General features: G+C 65.7%; 3 protein-coding genes across 5 annotated transcripts in view; 2 read left to right on the plus strand and 1 right to left on the minus strand.

Annotated features, from left to right (window-relative positions):
- The first annotated feature begins 2,515 nt into the window (after positions 1-2,515).
- Positions 2,516-6,434, plus strand: LOC104476515 (POU domain, class 5, transcription factor 3). Its single transcript, XM_086763908.1, has 5 exons — positions 2,516-3,013; positions 4,127-4,238; positions 4,621-4,751; positions 4,978-5,142; positions 5,374-6,434. Exons 1-5 carry the CDS (start codon positions 2,516-2,518, stop codon positions 5,623-5,625), a joined length of 1,158 nt encoding a protein of 385 aa, XP_086620034.1. The 3' UTR covers positions 5,626-6,434.
- A 2,214-nt stretch (positions 6,435-8,648) lies between these two features.
- Positions 8,649-9,968, minus strand: FUT7 (fucosyltransferase 7). Its single transcript, XM_010119477.2, has one exon. It carries the CDS (start codon positions 9,932-9,934, stop codon positions 8,891-8,893), a length of 1,044 nt encoding a protein of 347 aa, XP_010117779.2. The 5' UTR covers positions 9,935-9,968; the 3' UTR covers positions 8,649-8,890.
- Positions 9,969-14,113: 4,145 nt separating this feature from the next.
- The window catches only part of ABCA2 (ATP binding cassette subfamily A member 2), a 34,412-nt gene continuing 29,092 nt past the window's right edge, over positions 14,114-19,433 (plus strand). For all 3 annotated transcript variants that reach the window (XM_086763561.1, XM_086763563.1, XM_086763562.1), the window contains exon 1: positions 14,114-14,299. In XM_086763561.1, the coding sequence (XP_086619687.1) occupies positions 14,234-14,299 (66 nt within the window). In that variant the 5' untranslated portion in view covers positions 14,114-14,233. The remainder of the gene's footprint in view (positions 14,300-19,433) is intronic.

Below are 19,433 nucleotides of genomic sequence, written 5' to 3' on the forward strand. Positions count from 1 at the left end.
TGAATCAAACACCCCCTGTGCTTGTACACTCCCTTAAAAATCCCATCTCCGAGCCGTCCCTGGCTGGGTTACAGCCTGCAGGGCAGGGCCAGAGCCGGAAGCCTGAGCAGGCTCCGGCCATGGGGGTGATGGAGCAGGCCGGAGGCTCTGCCCTAAAGGAGATGATGGCCATGGGTGCACCTTGACTCTGCACAATGACTGGGCACCCCACACAGCCCCCCCAGCCTCACCCCATTGAAATGTACGGGGGGCACACAACAAGAAACCCCACTGGCTCTCTCCACATCCCCCAGCTAAAACCATCGCTGCCACAATGGGCCCTGCTCCTACAAAGGGCCGGTTCAAAGTCAACGTCTCCCTTCCCCTCGCCTGTATATGAAAGGGAGCAGGAATGCGTTTGAGGCCTCGGCAGGCTGGGGGGGGCTGGGGGGCTTCCTGGGGGGATGGAGAGAAAGAGCAGGTTGGCAGGAGGAGGGGGTCCGCCCGGGAACAATAAATCAAAGGGAAGGGGAGTTACTGCCCAGCCAAGGATCTTCTGAAACCCTGGGCCGCAGCAGGAGCCTGGGAGGAGCAGGGCTGATGGCCGCGATTGGAGTCCTGCAGCGAGACTTCCTCTTCGTGCTGATGGAGGGCAGGCTACGGGGCAGGAGCAGGGTGGGCAGCGGGGCAGGCCATGGGATAGGCTGTGGGGCAGGCTGTGGGGCAGGAGCAGAGCAGGCTGTGGGGCAGGCAGCGGGGCAGGCTGTGGGGCAGGCCATAGGCTGCCTGTGGTGCAGGCCTGCTTGCAGGGGTCCTGGGTGCCGCCCCCCCCCAGCAGCTGGGCCCAGGGCCCGGCTCTCCCCTGGCAGGGCCAAGCCCAGGACCGGCAGCGGAAAAGGCCTCACGGGGTTGGGCAGTTGCCCCCCAGGCAGGTCCCGCAGCCATGGGGCTTACTCAGCATTGCCCACGTCCCCGACGATGGTCATTTTCCAGGGGCTGCCCTCCTTCCCCAGAGCAGCCTGGCACACACCTAGCCGAGAGCCCGGAAGGGACTTTAACTCCGGCTCATCCTTTTGTTAATTTTTGTTTTTCTTATAGGAAGATCATTGGGGGGGGGAGGGGCTGTTCCACTCCCCCTGATGTGCGGCAGTGCCATGTGCTGGGCCAGGGGCTGCCGCTGGCACCATGGGTACCAGTCCGTGGGTACCAGTCCCTGGGTGCCAGCCCTGGGGTGCCAGGGACCCCTGTGCTGGGTGCCAGCCCACTCTGGAGCCAAAGCCAGCGCCTCATCACCTGTCCCACCAGTGCCATCACCCTCACCATCCATCCCCACCCTGCCGCCACAGGGGATGTTCCTCCAGCCTACCTCCCCAGCACATCTCCAGTGCCAGACAGCAGCAGGCACCCAGTAATCCGGGTTAATAAACAGCAACGGAGCTGGCGGCAGCCTTGCCGCTCGCCCTGCCCTGGCCGGGGTCAGGGGGTGCCAGAACCCAGCATCGCAGCTGTGCTGGGACCGGGGAAGCTCTGGGTGCCAGTGTGGGAGGGAGGGAAGAGGGAGATGCCAGGAGCCGGCCCTGATAGCGCCGTTGTGAAGGGCAGCCTGAGAGGACAGCCCTGGAGACAGAGAAAATACCGAGCACGCTCCATTGTGGAGCAGATGGGCCTGATAGCGAGGGCTGCAGCCAGGCCCCTGCGGCACCCCCTGAGCTCTCCGGCCTGCGCGGGCGTCCGGGAAGGACATGCTCCTGCTGCAGCACGGCCATCCTCTGCAGGGCGAGGAAGAGGAGAGGGAGAGGAGGGAGGGGAGCCCCAGCTTTGCCCATGAAGTGCTCTGTGGGGCACCCCACGGCGCTGCAAGGAGCTCCCCATGGAGCTCTGTCACTGGGACCCCAGCCGCAGAGGGGCAAGAGGGGACGGCTGAGCCCTCATCCAGCCCTGCCACTACACGATGGCACTGGCGTCGCCAGACCTTGTCCTGCTGACAAGGGGCTGCCGCGGCCCCGGGCAGTCAGCCATCCCCACTGCCCCTGCTATCTCCACCGTCCCCACCGTCCCAGTCATGGCAGCAACCGCCGTTCCCCAGAGGGACCCCAGTTCCCTGCCTGCACCCAGGCTCTGCAGCACTCGGGAGCTCCTGGGGGGATCAGGGGGAGACCCTTGGGCTGCTGTTGCTCAGACATTTGGAGATGCGGGCCCCCCTCGGGCTCTGCCCGTCCCCACACACGGGGCAAGTGGGGCCAGAGGGGTGCGAGACCCCGCAGCGGGGGCCCTGGCAGCCGACCCCAGCCCTCCGCCCTCGCACCTTCCCCACCCCCCTCCTCTCGCCCCTCACCCCGGGGATCAAGTTCACGCCCGACCCACCGGTGCGGGGCCAATGGGGCCGGGCCCCATTTCCATACGGCCCGGCTCGGCCCGGCCCGGCCCCGCCGCCCTCAGAGGCCCCGGCGGAGCCGCAGCAGGGAGGCAGCGGCCGGCGGGCGGCCGGGCCGGGGTCCCGCAGCCCCCGCATGGAGCCCTAAGCCCTCGGGCAGCCATGTTCAGCCCGGACGGGGGGCTGCCGGCCGCCCCCTTCGGCCTCCTGCCCGACGCCGGGCCTCCTTTCCCCCGCGGCGGCTTCGACGGGGCGGCCGCCCAGCCGCTCTTCTTCCCCTTCGCCGCCGAGCCCGAGGCCGCCCGCGACCCGCCGCCCGCCCGCGCCTGGCTGCCCCCGCCCGCCGGGCCGCCCCCCAAGGCCGAGGCGCGCCCGGGCAGGCCCTGCCGCCAGCCCTCGCCCGAGCCCCGCGCCGCGGCCTGCTGCGGGCCGGCCTGGCCGCCCCCGCCCTGGGCCGGGCCCGCGCCCCCCGCAGCCGCTGCCGGCACCGCCCTGCCCGGCCAGCCCTTCCCCGGCCCCGCCGCCTTCCCCAGCCCGCAGCTCTGCCCCGCCGCCCTCCAGCCGGGCTCTGGCGGCCTCTCGGGGACGGGCGGCGGCGGCAGCGGGGGCTCCAGCGGGGCGGCCAGCGAAGGCGGGCACTCCAGCGACAGCGGCGACGAGGTGAGACCCGACGGGACGGGATGGGCTGCCCTGTCCTGCTGCCCACCGGGGCTCTGCACCCCCCCCCTACCCCGCCCTGCCCCACTGCCGAGGCGGGGAGGCCAGCCCGTGCTGGCCGCCGGGCCGCCCCGTCGGGGCAGGGGTCTGGCCTGGGCCCTCTCCCCTGGGCAGGGCCGAGCGGGGCCCCTGCCTGTCCCCTCCGCCAGTCCCCTGTCACCTCCCGCCTGCCCGTGGGAGAAGCCCGGGAGCGGCCCGACGTGTCCCAGCGCCGGGGCTGGGCTCGGCCGGGTCACCGCTCCGCGGGGGGAAACGCCTCGAGGGAGCCGCTTTGGGGCGAGAATGGTGGGGTTTGGGGTTTTCCATACCGAGGGCGGGATGCTGGGAGCCGAGCAGCGGCGAGCACCCCCCCACCCCGGTCCCGCTGGCCCTGACGGCTGCCGGGGCGGGGGAGTCCTGGGGGTTGGCAGCCCTAATTATCAGCATGACTGTCAGCTGCGTTTTGGGCTTGGTTTTGATAATTTTTAAATTTTGGCATGATGCAAGCCCGTCCGCCCCCCCCGGCGGCAGGTGATGCCGGGGTTTGTCGCAAGGTTCCCGCGAGCCGGTTGCGGGTGTGTTGGGTGCGGGGATTCAGGAGCTGCAGCCGGGAACGCGCCGCGGGGATTCGGGAGCTCCCACGCACGCCAGGCTCTGGTGGGAGCGCGGGGGGGATGGCAGGGGGTGGCGGGGCGGGTCGTCAGAGATGCTCCGGTCTTCTGGCTGCCAGGGAAATGCTCTGGTCGTGGCAAAGCCGCGCTTGGACCCTACTCGTGTCACAGGCGCTTTCATCCTTGGCTTCACCCGAGCCGTTTCGCCTGCCCCGTGCCCGTGGGAGGTGGGTGCCCACGCAGCGGGACGCGTGGGACTGGGGCGGTGCTGGAATGGCCCCATCGGTGCTGGCGGGGGTCGGAGCCTGGGGACGGAGGGGACGTTGCCAAGGTGGGCTGGGGGGCTCTGGGTGTCCCGGGACCCACTGTCCCCGGGTCCTTGTGCGACGAGGTGGCAGGAGCTCAGCGGACCCCCCCCCCGCAGCCGCTGGGCTCTGTATCCCCTCTCAGTCTGTCCCTGTCCCAGGACGCGCCCACCTCGGAGGAACTGGAACAGTTCGCCAAGGACCTCAAGCACAAGCGCATCATGCTGGGCTTCACCCAGGCTGACGTGGGGCTCGCCCTGGGCACCCTCTACGGTGAGGGTCCTCACCCCACACCTAGGGGGGAGGGAGAGGCCTGGAGGTGGCGGGGGGGGGGGGGGTGAGGGGGGGAATGCAGATCCCGCTTCTTAACGACCTGCAAAGGAGGTGCTGAGCACCGGCTCTGGGGCTCCTGGGACCGGTTAAATGCTGCGGCTGGAGGGGTTTGATAACAGGGAACGGGTTTAAAATGGCCACAGCTGCTGATGGAGGGGCCTTGCAGTGCTTTAAATCCTGAAGTCTCCCTGAGGCAGTGGGGAGAATTCCTTTCCTGGTGCCCCATCCCCTGCTGGAGGGGGGACCCTGGGGGGCTGCTGGAGAGGGGAGATGCCCCTGCGTGGAGCAGGAGTGATGTGTGATGCCCCTCCTGCCCACGCAGGGAAGATGTTCAGCCAGACAACCATCTGCCGCTTTGAAGCGCTCCAGCTCAGCTTCAAGAACATGTGCAAGCTGAAGCCGCTGCTGCAGCGCTGGCTCAATGAGGCGGAGAACACGGACAACATGCAAGAGGTGTGGGGCAGCTTGCCGCTCCCTAGGGGGGATGCGGGAGGATGTGTCCACCCACCCCGCACTGGCTGCAGGCAGCGCTGGGGCACTGGGATGGCACTCGGTGCAGTGATGCTCAGCGGACAGTCACGGGGACAAAGCCTGTTCCACCTCTGTGGCCAGCCGCTCGTGTGTCTGCAGCCTAGTGAGGACATTGCCTAAGCTGGCTGGCTTCCCATCTCCTTTCCAGATGTGCAATGCAGAACAAGTGTTGGCCCAAGCCCGGAAGAGAAAACGCAGGACCAGCATTGAGACCAACGTGAAGGGGACACTGGAGAGCTTCTTCCGCAAGTGCGTGAAGCCCAGTCCGCAGGAGATCTCCCAGATCGCTGAGGACCTCAACCTGGACAAGGACGTAGGTTGGGTTTGCGGGATGGGTGCCCAAGCAGCTGCCATTCCTGAGCGCCCGCATCAGGCCAGTTCCATACTGGAAGCTGTGGGAGAGTGGCCAGGGCTGGTAGCCACCAAGTGCTTGTCCAAGCCCAGCTGTGCTGGCGGGTTGGGGCGCTGTGGAGATGCCATCGGTGGCGGGGTCTTCTTGTCCCCTGGACTCGCCCCATCTCACCCGGTCTCCCTTCCCTCGCAGGTGGTCCGGGTCTGGTTCTGCAACCGGCGTCAGAAAGGCAAACGGCTGCTGCTGCCCTTCGGCAACGAGGCGGAGGGGGTGATGTATGACATGAACCAGTCCCTGGTGCCCACTGGTCTGCCCATCCCGGTGACGTCCCAAGGCTACAGCCTGGCACCCTCCCCTCCTGTCTACATGCCGCCCTTCCACAAATCCGAGATGTTCCCTCAAGCGCTGCAGCCTGGGCTCTCCATGAGCAACAGCAGCCACTGAACCCCGGGCCTGCCGGGGCCGGCGATGCTGCCGCCCCGACACCGTGGCTGGGCTGGCTCTCCGGGGGCAGCTCCCCCGCCATCCTTCGCCCTGGCAAGGCACGGGCACAGCCCCACTCCCAGGGGCTCCTACTGGGCTGCCTGAGAGCTTTTGGGGTGCCAGGGGCCAGTGGTTGCTCCGAGCCCTTCCCGGGTACCTGAGTTTACTGGTCCTGGTCACTGCAGCGTCGGCTCCTTTCCGATCTCTCCTGGGAGGCAGCTGCTCCTGCCCCACAGCGCCCCACTGAAGCCACGCGTGCCTGAGGTGTTGAGCGGAGCTGCCTGTGCCTGGCCCGAGCCCAACTCAGCTGCTCTCCTGCAAGTCCCGGAAAAAAAGGGGTTTTATGTTTTTTTTGGGGGGTGGGAGGGTGGATTCTTAATTTTTTTTAATTGTTTTTTTTTGTTGTTGTTGTAGTTTTTTAAAAAGCAAAAATCTTTGTAGTGATTACTAGTTTCCCAGGTGCCCCTGCCACCCCTTGCCCCGCAGCGCAGGAGAGCTTCACCCAACCATGGGCAGGCTGGCGGGGCTTGTTTTTTGGGGGGTGGGTAGTGGGGGTCCTCCCCACCCTTATGCCCAGTGTCACCCTGGGTCCCCTGTTCCCCCTCTGCTCTCCAGCCGTTGTCCCACCTTTTCCCGGGGGGGGGTCCCGGCCCAGGGGAGCTGATACCGTCCTGTCCATGCTGCTAGCACCCCCATGCCTTTGAGCCTGCTGTAGTTGATGATTTTTATATTTTTGTTGTTCTTGGTCACCTTCCCTCTGGCAACAAAATAAATCTGTTCTTTGGGGCATGAGAGCGAGTTAACCCTTTCCTTCCTCCCTCGTATCTCTGCTCATGCGGGGTGCCAGGCAGCCCCAGGGGCACGAGTTTGGGCCTGAGTGGGGCTGACTTGTGCACGTCATGCCAGCAGCACCCGGCTGTCGGCCACCTTCACTGGGAATGGCCACGGCTTGGCCCTGGAGGGCCACCAGCTTGTGGGGGCCATGTGCCCCAAAGCAGAGGTGGTCAGGAGTTACGGGGGGATCACCTTTCACCCAGTTTGAGCTGGTTTTTCCATAGCTGCTTTTGGGGAGGGTGGAAGCCCAGCAGGATCTCCAGCGGATGTGGTGCGTGGGGATGTAGTGGGAGCCCCGGGGTGAGCAGGGGAGAGGTCTGGGATGCCTGGGCTGCCCTCACCGTGGGGCAAGGGCCGCTCCTGCGTGTGTGTGCCCGGTGGTGCCAGCCCAGCCAGAAGCCGAATGTCTGGGTGATGCCACCTCGCTCTTCGCCGCCGTGGGCTCTGCAGCCTCGTTTGCTGCCATGCTGTGCCCCCGCGGGACTTTCCCCTGAGCAGCAGCAGGGAAATGACCAAGCACTGTGGGTAAACTTGGGAAAAGCCCCTTTTTCAGCTCAGCTGCCTGTCAACGGCCTCCCTGCCTGCCCGCAGGGTGGAGGCACCCACTGGAAGCTGCCCCCAGCCCCCTTCACTGCTGCCTGTTGCACCACCTTGAGGGTGGGTGGGCTGGGGGTGCTGGGGGGTGGTGATCGGCGGGGTCCGTGGCAGAAAGCCTGGGAAGGATGTCACCTCCCTGAGGTTTTTGCTTCTCTCCACATTTCCACCACTTTTCCACTCCAGGAGAAGGCCAGCCACGCAGGAGCCCCAGCCCCCGCGGGATCCCCCCCTTCCCACCCCACCCCCCCCCCGGCTGCCCGAGCGCCCTACCCACGGGTGCCCAGAGCCCCTCCCGCTCCATTTTCAGTTGGCCTAGAAGACAAAACAAGACAGGAATCGGAAGCCTCAGAAGGAGGACGTGCCCATCAAGCCACAGCCTGGCGAGGGCTGGGTGAGCGGCTGTGGGGCTGGAGATGCAGCGAAGCGCCAGCCCAGGGCAGGAGTGTCCCCTCTGCTGAGGGGCTGCCACCGCACACCTGAGCCCCACCCCACCCCGGGCATAGGGAGCGGGTGCTGGAGGGCAGTGGGCAGCTCACGGGGTGGCAAGGATGGGATTGGGCGACTTTGGGGCTGCAGTGAGGGAAATAGGGGGAAACCTGTGACAAAAGGAGTCCTTTATATCAGGGGCTGGTGGCACTGCATGGATGGAGCAGTCGTGTCCCTGTCACGGACAGGGACATCTGCCACTGATGTCAGATGGGTGCTTCCCCTCAGGGTGTCCAGACATTGCCAGGGCCCAGGGTGCAGGGTGCATGTGCTGCAGGGGGCCCAGGGTGCAGGGTGTGTACAAGGCGCAGGGTGCCCACAGTGCAGGGTGTGTGCATGGTGCAGGGTGTGTGCATGGCGCGGGGTGCCCATGGTGCAGGGCACTCTCTGCTCTCTGTGCAAGGTCCCCATGTGCAGGGTGCTTTCCAAGCAGGGTGCCCACAGTGCAGCATGTGTGTGGCACAGGGTCCAGCACTGCGGGGTGCTGGTAGTGCAGGTGCCTGGGGTGTGTGGGCAGTGCAGGGTGCGTGGGGTTGAGCAGTGCCGAGGACGCATGGAGCAGGCTGCTGGTGCCGCAGAGTGCCCAGGGGAGTGGCTTTGCTCTGGGCTTGCTGCAAGGCTCCAGATGCCACCACCTCATGGCTTCCTGCCACAGCAGGGCGGGCATGCCAGCAAGAGAGAGAAACCACAGCATCCCTCTCTGACTGGGCCCGGCACTGAGCAGGCTGAGACTGTTCTTGAGATCATCCCGTGTCCTGCCGGTCCTCGCCAGCATGGTGACACCCATAGCTCAAGAGCAGAGGTGGGTAGGGGAAATGGGTGCTCCCGGGGTGTGCTGGGAAGTGGCGGAGTGGAGGTTACGGGGTACTGGGCCCCCCTGGCTGCCTTGAGCTCAGCTCCTCCACCCCAGCTAGAAATGTCACCACGGGGCCTCTGCCACCCCAGCTTCGCCACTCAGCAGAAGGCGCTGAAGTGGGGCACGAAGCAATTGCAGGGGAAGGTTAGGGAGCCCTGAGCCCCCCGCCAGCCCTCTGCCCTGCCCAGCCCCCGTGCCAATGCAGAGCCTCTGCAGCACCGTGCCATTTATTTCCAAAGCACCCTCTGGTCCTGCCAGCACCGTGGTGAGGTAGGTCGGTGTTGGGTCATGGGAAGGCGGTGGGGGGGAGCTCGTTTAGTCGCATTGTGCAAGAAATTAAGTCACACAGAGTTGCTCAAGGTCCCAGTGTGGCAACAGCCAGGCTGGGAGGAGAAGTCAGGGCTCCTGGGTCCCCCCACCCCAGTATCCTCTGCCCAGATGTGTCGCAGCACCTTAGGTGTTGAACCACTTCTCCAGGTCGGGGTAGACATGGCCGCGGGGCAGCCTGGGGTAGGCGGTGCAGATGGTGCAGATCCGCTCCCTCCAGTCGGCATAGAGCTTCACACTGTACCTCTTCTGCCAGGTGAAAAACTCTTGGTAGCGGCTGGAGTTCATGGTCTTCAGGAAGGTGGCCAGCTCTGCCAGGGAACCAAAGTCATCGACGTGAATGAAGGAGTCCGCAGGAACAAACTGCTCGTAGTTGGCCCGGGGAGGTCCCAGCACCACAGGCACAGTGCCAGCCATCAGTGAGTTCCTCCAGAGCTTCTCCGTGATGTAGTCCTGGTGGATGGAGTTCTCAAAGGCCAGGTAGAACTTAGACTTGGATGTTGTTGGCAAGAGGCAGTCCTTGCAAAGTGGCTTTTTGTTTGCTTTCCCATATATATTAACATGGAGGTACCTGGAGAGGTTTTTGTAGACTTCAGCTCTTTTCTGAGTCCTGTGGTAGTTGCTGATAACCCAGGACACCAAGTTGGTCTTCGCGGGGATGTTCACAGTGGCCGACCGGTTGGGCACAAGCTTACCATAGGGGATGAAGATGTCCGAGTCTTGTCTGTATGTCATCACCCAGTTGAAGGTCTGGTTCCATCTTGCTAGAGCTTTAGTGTTGGAGGGGGACTCCAGGGACACCCACACCCAGTTCTGCCCCGGCGGCCTCTCCTTGGGCAGCCTGTCCCTGCCGGGCTGGAGCGTGGTGTGGAGGAACACCACCACGTCTGCCTGGCCCAGGAGCCGCCGCTCCGTGGTAAGCCAGCACCCTGCAATGCTGTACAGCTCATGGCAAACGTCCCCGCTGATGTTGGGGACCTGCTTCGAGGGCCATTCCCACACCAGGACCACAAGCGCCTCGGTGCGCTTGGGGCCTTCTCCGGAGACCTTGGAGGCGTTGAGGAAGCACTTCAGGTTCCAGAGGATGGCTACAAACGCCCCGGCGGTGACTACCATCTTCACGCTGGGCCGGCCCCACGGCAGCCGTGGCAGCAGCCATGCCTGGGGCATGCTGCTGGGCTGGCTGTCACCTTCTCAGGTGACAGAGCTGTGACACCTGGGAGAGAGGAGAGGCCACCAAGGGCAGTCAGTCTGGCTTGCCGGGTGCACAGTGGGTGGTGGGGAGCTGCTGCGGCTGGAGAAAGAGCTTCTCCAAGAAACCTGGGCCCCAGGACCACCCCTGACCCCTCTGCTGGCCTTTGCCCCCCCCCAGGGTCCCCCGTACACCTGCTGTCCCCATACAGTGGCTTTCATGTCACCCTCCCCTGGTCCCCAATGTCCTCATCTCCGGGGTGAGCAGGGGTGCTGGCGAAGGGAGGTAGAGAGTTCTGAGGGTGCTCGGAGAGGATGCCCCAGTTTTGAGGATGCTCTGGGAGGGGACACCCTGCTCTGACAGCCCCGTTTCTTGGTCCCTCACCTGGCAGCGGGCAGTGGTGCTGAGCTCAGACTTACCGGGGAAGAGCAGCGTGCGAGGTGCCTGCGTGTGTCCGCCTGGGAAGCTGCCGGCACTGAGCTGGGCTGCTGCTTTGTGGTTTTTGCCTCGCCTCGGTCCAACAGCGAGTCCTTCCTGCTGCGCATGGCAGCTGGCATGGCACGTTGGCAGCACTCCCCCTGTGCCACTCAGGCGGCAGCGTGACCCACAGCTGGGTGCGTGCCGCGGGGGTGGGCACACGCCCATGCCCACGGCTGGGCGGGTGCCCTGCGGCTGGGTGGGATGCTGCTGCCCAGTGCGTGCCCCACAGCAGTGCCCCCAGTGCAGGTGCTGCTCACAGCTCTGTGCCTGCGCATCCTGCCCAGCCCTCCATGCTCCCCCCACCAGGCTCCAGCCGGGCTGCGGTCCCTCGGACAGGGCATGTGTGGCCCCTTACGAGATTTCGGTTCCCCAAACAGGTTTCCCAGGTGCCAGGTTTGAAGCCCAGCCTGAAGCACGGCTCCTTTCTGCCAAGCACCTCTCCCAGGCGCCAGCCAGAGCCCTGATGCCCCGGCTGGGCTGCGGTTTTCTGAGGCACGCATTCCCAGTTTGCCTGCCGCAGCCGTGGCTGTGCAGCCTGTGCTGAGCCCACGGGGCGGCTCTGCTGGCTGGTGGCTTTGTGCCAAAGCTCATCCCACACGGAGACCACCAATACATCATCATCATCGTCACTGAAAGTGGGATCACTGGGTCCGCTTGCATGCCGCTGGCACACGCAGCTCCCGCTGAAATTGCCCAGGAGCGGTGAACAGCAAGATGTTCGTTTGTCTTGGACCAGAACCAGGCACTCCCTTGGCGCTGGCTGCTGCCCGTGGCACAGCTGGTGGCATGGAGGGGGGCATCGGCCCCAGAGCCTCAGTCTGGCACTGCCACCCAGGGCCGCGGGTGATTTCCATGTGCTGGGGAGGAGCTGGCACCTTGCCTGGGTGCAGTGGGTGCAGGGGAGGCCCTGCCCTCAGCCTGGCCAGGGTGCCTCCCATCTGCAGTGTGCTTGAAAACAGGATGCAGCCCAGCCTGCCCCTGCCCCGGCCTGGCCACACACCCAGGTGTTTTCTTGCTGGCATTGCTGTTTGGGCACCCAAGCCCTGGCAGGGGAAGGGAGATGGGGAAACGGAGGCAGTGGCAGTTGCACTGTGGTGTGCAGTGCTGTCCCTGGAGCTGGCAGGGGCACGCACAAAGCTGGGAGCGGGGCCCCAAACTGCTCCCCAGGGTCTTTGGGCTGCTTGAGCACCCCTGGGGTCTGCACCCCCGCTGCACCCGGGCTTCCACCGGCTGCCTGGAACCGGGGAGCAAGGACAGCCGCAGTGCTGGGGCACAGCTGGGCACAGCGCGGGGGTGCAGCAGGGGTCTGCTGGGAGGGCTGTGCCGGGAGCCCTCGGAGGCTAACTGCAGCTCTGCCGTTGGGTGTTTTTTCCTCCCCAGCCGTGTCCCATCGTCATCTTTCTCACTCCCTTTCTGCATGTCCTCTACTGCGGGATTGAGAGCCTAGACACAGGGCACCATTCCCAGCCTGGCCTGCCCGGGCTGGAGCTGCCAGCATCGTCCCTGTCCCCCCTTGCACAGCCCTGGGGCCACATGGGACAGGGCCACTTCCCTCTGCAGAGGACAGCACTGGGGACAGCATCGGCCGCAAGGTTTCCAGGATGGGTGGCAGAGTAGGAGGGAGCTTTTCCCCAGCACCCCTGGGTGCTGCCCCAGGAGACCTGGCTGCAGGGACAATGCCCCGGGGGGTCCTGGCACCCTGAGCCCCGCGGCCCAGGGAGGTGACAGCACAGTGTCAGAGGCTTGAAGCCAGGCTGGGAGCTGGGGACAGTTCTGCCTGGGTGGGCTGAGCAGGACCCCTCGTGCCCCAGGCCAGGCTGTGGGACCACCAAGCCATGCCAGACGGCATCAGCACAGGGCAGGGAGCCGTGAGTGGGTGCGTGCTGCCGTCTGCAGATGGCCCTGCATAGATGGAGTGGGCCACCCCGCGAGGAGGTACCTGGAGAGGGGTCCAGGTCCGTGGGGGAGTTGGGCTACCGGGTCGCTGGGGCTGAGCTGCCCCACACACGCTGCTGGGTTGGCCCCTCGCTGGGTTTCGTGGTCGGAGGAGCTGTGAAGCTCAGTGAGACCCACCCAGGGGCAGCAGGAAGGAGGTCAGGGTTTTGGGGTCGCCCACACCCCCACCTGTGACCCCTTTCACTGTACCCCTCAGGCTGGGGGCCCGCTCTGCTGCAGGGCAGGGTTTTGGGGTGTTTCTAACCCCATGCTATCTGCTGCGAGGAGCTGAGGGCGCACACATCCCTCCTCCCCCGGCAACCAGCTAACAGCCACTGTGGGAGCCAGGTCCGGGGCTGGACAGCCCGTTGGCTGAGCCCCCGCCGCCCAGCTTACCTTGGCACCACAACTCTCTGGTGTTTGAAAGCTGGAGGAACACTGGCAAACCTCGCGGTCATGCCGGCGCAGCTGCCCCCCGGGGTGCTTGTGCTGGCAGGGCGCAGGTGGAGGCACTCCCAGGCACCCGCACGCCCTGCGCCATCCTCCCCGGCGCATGGGGCTGGCACAGTGCCGTGCCCCTCCACCACCGCCTGCCCCCGGGCATCCCTTGTCCTCCCTCACCTCGGCACAATGTTTCACCCAGAAGTTTTTCAAGTAATGGTGCTCTGTGGTGGGACAAGGGGAGCTTTTGTTAGTGGCCGGGCAGCTGTTGCAGAGCTTGCCCAAAACGCAGTCACCCTTAGCAACACTGCTTGGGGCCGGGGCAGCCAAACGCGTTATTCAACACTTCCGGCTGCGCTTGGCCCCGAAAGCGGCATGGAGACGGAGATGGTTAAAGATAGCTGCAGGAGAGGGGTGAAAGTGGCTATGGAGGGCTGGGGAGGGAGGGACAGGCATGAAATGGAGAAAACCAGAGGAATGCAAAGAGGGAGGGATGGAAGGAAGGACCGCAGATGGATGGAAGGACCGCAGAGGTTACTGCTGTTGAGGGGACCCTTCTCAGCCTTGCAATGACTGGGGTTACTGGGCTGGGGTTACTGCTTGCTGCAGGGGGGCTGGTCCCCTCCAAGAAGACAAGTGGACACCCCACCACTTGTCAGTGGGCTCAGTCGGGCAGGAGCTGCAGGCAGTGGGGCCTGAGCAGGGCTGGTAGCAGCCAGGGCATGAGGACAGCGATGCCACCCTCGCACACAGACCCCCGCAGCAGCAGGCTCCCCTGGAGCCAATGTGTCCTGGAGGGGCAACAGTGGAGGAGAGCCTGGGGGGTGACCTCTCTGTGTCTCTGGCTTGGAGAGGAGCAGGGACCAAGGGTTTCCCTGACCCAGCACCTCCCTGGGTTGGGGAACAGGACATGCCCAATGAGACGTGGGTGCTGCAGCTCCCCAGGGGCTCCGTGCCTCAGTTTCCCGGGAGCAGCAGACCCACCAGCCAGCGCCTGCTCGGCAGCAAATCCCCTGCGGGCCCTGCGGGATGACAGTGTCCCCCGGGCCCGGCAAAGCCGCCTGGGGTCCAGGCCGCGAGGCCCTGGCCTGCCCAGGGCCGCGGAGCCGCGGGGGTGCCTCCTGGGCCGGGCCGGGCTTGGCAGGGCGGACCCGGGCTGGGCCGGGCCGGGCCGGGCGGAGCGGCCGCGGCCTGGCGGCACCTTTAAGGGGCGGTGGTAGGCGGGCGGCGCGGGGCCGGGGGCGGTGCTGCGCTGGGTAAGGCCGGGCCGGGCGCGGCGGGGCTGGCCCGCTCCGTCCCTCCCAGCCGCTGCGGACAAAGGCGGCGGCGGCCCGGCGGGGCATGGCGGTGGGCGGTGGGTGATCGGCGGAGCCGAGCCGAGCAGGGGAAGCCCCTGTGGAGGGGCCGGGCCGGGCCCGGCCATGGGGTTCCTGCACCAGCTCCATCTCCTGCTCTGGAAGAACGTGACGCTGAAGCGGCGCAGCCCGGTGAGCGCGGGGGTGGCGGGGGGCCCGGGGGGCTGGAGCGGGGCGGGCGCTGCGGGGCCGGGGGTGCGGGCGGGGGTCCCCGGGCCCTGTGGCCGGGCGGTGCGCGGGGCGGCGGCGCGGGCCTGGCGGAGCGAGAAGAGCTGGCGCTGTCTGCGGGGGAACCCCCGGGGCGGTCGAGGAGCGCCCGGCCTCCCCGCCCAGGCGCGGGCCCAGCCCCCCGCCCACCCTCCTCGGGCAGCAACAGTTGGGTCTCTCCTGCCCCGCTCCCACCCGTGTCCGTGGGCCCGATGCCGTCTCCCACCCCACTCTCCGCCCTGTGCGGCCTCTCCCTGTCCTCCGCGGCCCCGGCCGCTCGGCAGCCCTGTCCCCGCTCCCAGGGCCGCTTCCCCCAGGGGCTGGGTGTCCGCAGGCTGTAAATAGGTTTCCCGATCATATGTGGGTCAGAGCTGCCTCTTCTCCGTGGGCTGGAGAGGAGCGGCTCCCGCTTTCCGGGCGTGGGGCTGAGGAGCGTGGGATCCCCGAGGGGGCTGGTCCCCTCCCGGGGCGGCACCTTTGCTGCCAGGGTCACGAATGCGGTGTGTCCCTGCCCCAGCCTCCCTGCCTGCCCGGCTTCCCCTGCCCCCTCCCGCGGAGGGGACCCCCACAGGGACCCCTGCCCGCAGGGACCCCGGTGCAGGCAGGGGGATGGGTGCACTGGGCGCCCAGGGAGCCGGCTATTTTTAGAGGCTGGGGGAGGGTAGCGAACTGCTGCTCCCCAGCTGGCAGTGCTCTCTCCTCTTCCCCCTACCAAATATCCTGCAGGCCTTGTCCTGCCTGCTTTCCCTCGCCAGTAGCCCGTGAGCATCAGCCCCTCCTTCTGTCCTGGTGGCCGGAGCACCGGAGACCACCTGGCTGGGGGAGGCTGTGGGCAGGGCTGGGCTAAGGCCCACGTTGCACGTAGGTGCCCCCAAAATGGGCGAGGGGGATGATGCTCTTTGGCTGAGTCATCCCCACTCCTTACCCCGAGCGGAGCGGTGTGGCTGGTGCAAGGGGCTGCCTGGTGCCGTGGATCCCTGCCTGTGCAGGCAAGCTGGCTGGCACAGCTACACCCTGGCATCAGCTGGCCCCGAACCTGGCTGCCGTGTCTGGTGGGGTCACAGCCTGGGGGTGCACAGGTCTTTTTGGGGACACTTTTCTCCCTGAGCCTTCCCAGCCCCGCAGGCAGCGCTGGGGTGCAACGCAGGAAGCTGTAGCAGTAGGAGGATGAGGAGGCCAGACCTGGTCACCCCCACATGCAGGGGCTGTCACCGGAGTGCCCTGTTTGCTGTGGGCAGGGTGGCAGGGGAGGGACTGGGACCACCTCACCCACCCAGTGCTGGGGATGGACCAGCTGTGTGCTGGGGCGAGAGCTGCCCCTGGTGCCGCAGGTGCTCGTGGATGGATTTGGTGCAGCCCTTGGGCCGTGCCCTCTGCATGTCACCTACTTCCTCATGCTCCTGCTGAGTGCAAATCCCATGGTCACCTTGTGCTCCCTGCCTGCACAGGGGACACCATCCTGCCTGCTCCTGGGGCAGCTGGTGCTGGCCGGCCGGGGCAGAGTCGGGCCCCGTGCTAGGGCCCAGCTGCCTCAGCCCACACTTTGCTGTCAGTGGGTGACTTCCCCAGGGCAAGTCTGCCCTGGCCCCATCCGCAGCTGGATGTTTTGCCGAGCGAAACCAGCTCCGTATCCCACTGGGCTGATGCTGCTGTGACAGGCAGAGGCTGGGGGGTTGGAGCAGGGATGGGGGGAAGCACAAGACCCCTCCTCTGCTGGGAGTTCACCCCGCAAGGGGTCAGAGTTGGGGGTTGCCAGGCTTCTCCCAGTGTTGCAGCGGGAGTGTGGTGCGTGCCCTGCCATTGCCCTGCCAGCAGCTGCCCGCTGGCACAGCCCTGTGCCGAGGGGTGCTGAGCTGGGGTGGTGCCTCACCATGGCGGGCAGTCCACCCAGCAGTGGCCCAGTGCCACAGGACGGGATGGCGAGCAGATGCTTCCTGTTTGGCTAATGGTGCTGGGCTGGGACTCAGGAGAGCTGTGGCCAGTCCCCTGCACTGCCCCTTGATGCTGGTGGCCCTGGGGGGAGTCCAGCATCACCCCTGGCACCAGGGGCTGTTTGGGGAGCTGCATTGCAGTGAGGTGCAGCAGCAGTTTTGGAACAGACGTTGTCTGCAGGCACTTGGTGAGGGCTTGCCTGGTCCATGAGGATGCAACAGTGGTGGGTGCAGGGAGGCTACGGACCAGGCGGCCTTCAAGAGAGGTGTGAGAGGTGTGCTCCTGACCCACAGCGCCACATGTCACCCCTTCTGTAACCCCCCCTGTCACCGGATGAACTCACCTGCAGCCTGTTGAGGGCGATGGCCGGGCACTGTCCTGTGGCTCTGTACGGCCTTGTGCCCAGCCCATGCGAGTGTTGGACTTTGCCCAGTGTGGCTGAGCTGTTCTGGGGGTTGGCTCTGATCTTATTCTTCGCAGGGCAGAAATTCAGGCAGAAGCCCTGAGGCGGTGGAGCAGAACAGTGTCAGCGGCCTTCAGTGGAGGGAAGCCAGGGCTGCGGGTGCCTGAGGACAGGCAATCTCCTGGGTGCTGGTGGCAGCCCTGGGTGGCACAGGCTGTGCCATCACCTTGGCTCTGCGAGGACAGGGGTGAGCTCAGCAGTGTGTTTCTTCAGGGATGGGCTCCCCAGTGACTGTTGGTAGCTTGTTAAACCTACATTGGATGTAAAATTAACAGGTGTTCTCTCAAAAGTTACCACAAATACAGTTCAGGGTGTTCGACCGCCTTCCCCCAGGCTGTCTGTGCCCACGTGTTTGGAATGGGAAGGTGTCCGTGGCTGGAGCTCCTTGCTCTGAAGTGCCACTGATGGCAGTACACTGCTGAGTTTTGTTTGACCCTGGGGAAGCATTGGTGGTTTGGGGCTCTTTTGGAGGAATGGCGAGCGGGGTTGAGACTCTGGGTGTCTCAGCAATGTCGGTAGGGCTCCGGGAGAGCTGGGCAGTGGTGGGGCTGCTTTACCCTGTGCAGGGTTTGTGCCTTCAGCTCCTCGGCCAAGAGCCAGGAAGCTCTCACCATGCAAAGAAGTTGTCCTGGCGGGTCTGCCCCTTCCTCTGCGGCCAGGGGGAGTGGAGCTGCGGAACCTACATGTCTCCAAAATAAGAAAGGCCAACACTTGGAGTATTGTGGGGACTCACCCAGCTGGTGCAGCCCTGTGGCAGCAATGCCTGTGCTGGGGGACAGGGCACCCCACGCCTGCAGCTGTGGTGCTGGGTGGGGGCTAGTGCCGGACCCCGCAGCAGGAATTGATCGGGCTGGCACTGCCCCGGCTCAGGTTGCTCTTTGCTCCCTTGCTGTTTGCAGCTGGGGCTGGGGAGGTGGGGGAGGACGCACAGGCTTGGCAAGGTGTTGCCGGTGCCAGGCAGCATCCCTGTGAATCCCTGCTTGCAAGGTGGCCATGGGGGCACCTGTTTGCAGAGCGACTGGTGGCCACAGTGGCCCAGAGGGCAGGAGACCACGAGCCACCAAGCCTGCGGGGCTCTGCCTCGGTCCCTGCCCGCCAGGAGAGGCTGTAGGACAGCCAGCGCTTTCCTGCACACCGTGGCTGCTGGCACAGTCCCGCCTGCTCTCAGGCCTATGTCGGCGGGAGGGTGGCCGTGTCCCAGTGCCGCGTGCCAGTGCGGGACAGGGTGCTGCCGATGACATGTCCCCCTCGGCCTGGCACGCTGGTGCCCAGCTGACATAGTGCTGTGGGGCTGCCGTGGGGGAGAACCATGCTTGGCTCTCCCTGGGCGCCTGGTTCTGGCATGATGGCACCAGGCACAGGAGAGGTGTCAGCAAACCCCAACCACGATTTCATCCTCCTCCAGCTTCCCCAGGGCATGTCGCTGGGCTGCTGTGCCAGGACCGTAAGGCAGGGAGTGAGGGATGGGGGTGTGCTCTTGCTCGGTGTAGGTGGCAGTGGGACAGGAGGAGGTGGGAACAACTTGCAGTGAGCGAAAGCATGACCAGAAGCAGGGGTGATGGCAGCCAGACCTCGGTGGGGGAGTTGGCAGCCCCTGGGCTGTGGGCTGTCCCATGGGTGCACAGGCAGGTGACCTCGGGGAGCCGTGGCAGGCGCCCAGCTGAGTGACGACCATCACTGGGTCAGGTCCCCACTGGATTAGGGGACCAGAACTGGCCTGGGGTGGGAGCTTGGCTTGGCCTCGTGGATCTGCCTGACTGTGGGGCCTCACTCACCCACCAAGTCTGGTGCTCATCTTTCCCAGTGACCGCAGCTTTGCCTGCCTGCACTTCACAGTGGTGGGCCAGTAAGTGAGTATTTAACAACTATGAAAATCTGGAGCCGTCAAAAAGTTTAAGGTATTTCCTCCAGACTTAAAATGCTATTGGAAAAGTTAGTGTTGATGCTTCAGGAGCTGAGCCCCGTCCCTTGGGGCTCCTGCAGCTGCCAGCTCCGTGGGCAGTGCTGGGACCTGCAGGAGATGCTGGTGGTGGGCGGGCGGCAGTGCTCCTTCCTCCCCAGGACCGTGCCCCATCCTCACTCTGCCCAGTGCTGTGTCACCTGGATCGGGGCCAGTAAATCCCTGCACAGGCGCCTTCCACAGGGAGAGGATGGCTGACATGGTGGCTTTGGGCTGCGGGGGCATTGCTGGGGTCGTCAGCTTGGGGGTCTCTGGGCTCCCAGCTCCTGGCTGTCCCTCTGCCTTTCTGTGCTGGCCAGAGGCGATGGCCGTGGGCTTTGGGGAATTTCTGGGCGGGAGGGATGGAGTGGACTTTTGGATGGTGGGAATGGATGTAGAGAGCTGCCTGTGCCTGGCCTGGCTGCTGTTGCGGGGAGTGCCCAGCTGTTGGAGCACACATGCTGCCGTGTCCTGGGGATGCCAGTGGAATTGTCCTGCCAAAGTCCCTGGCCCAGCGCCTGTGGCTGCCCCTGGTGCTGGCTGAGGGATGGGCACGGCGGGACCGCCGCGCCAGGCTGGGCTGTTTGTTCTTGCTGCGTCCCGTGGGGCTTGTTTGTGCTTTTGGCCTGGCAGCGTGGGAGCTGCGCATCCCCGACTGGTGCTGCTGCCTCGTGCTTGGGCTGTGCGGCGCCTGATGTGGCTCATCCTCCTCCAGGCCCCTGCTC

The sequence above is a fragment of the Chlamydotis macqueenii genome, chromosome 20 (genome assembly GCF_036417535.1).
Source record: "Chlamydotis macqueenii isolate bChlMac1 chromosome 20, bChlMac1.mat, whole genome shotgun sequence".
Lineage (NCBI taxonomy): Eukaryota > Metazoa > Chordata > Aves > Otidiformes > Otididae > Chlamydotis > Chlamydotis macqueenii.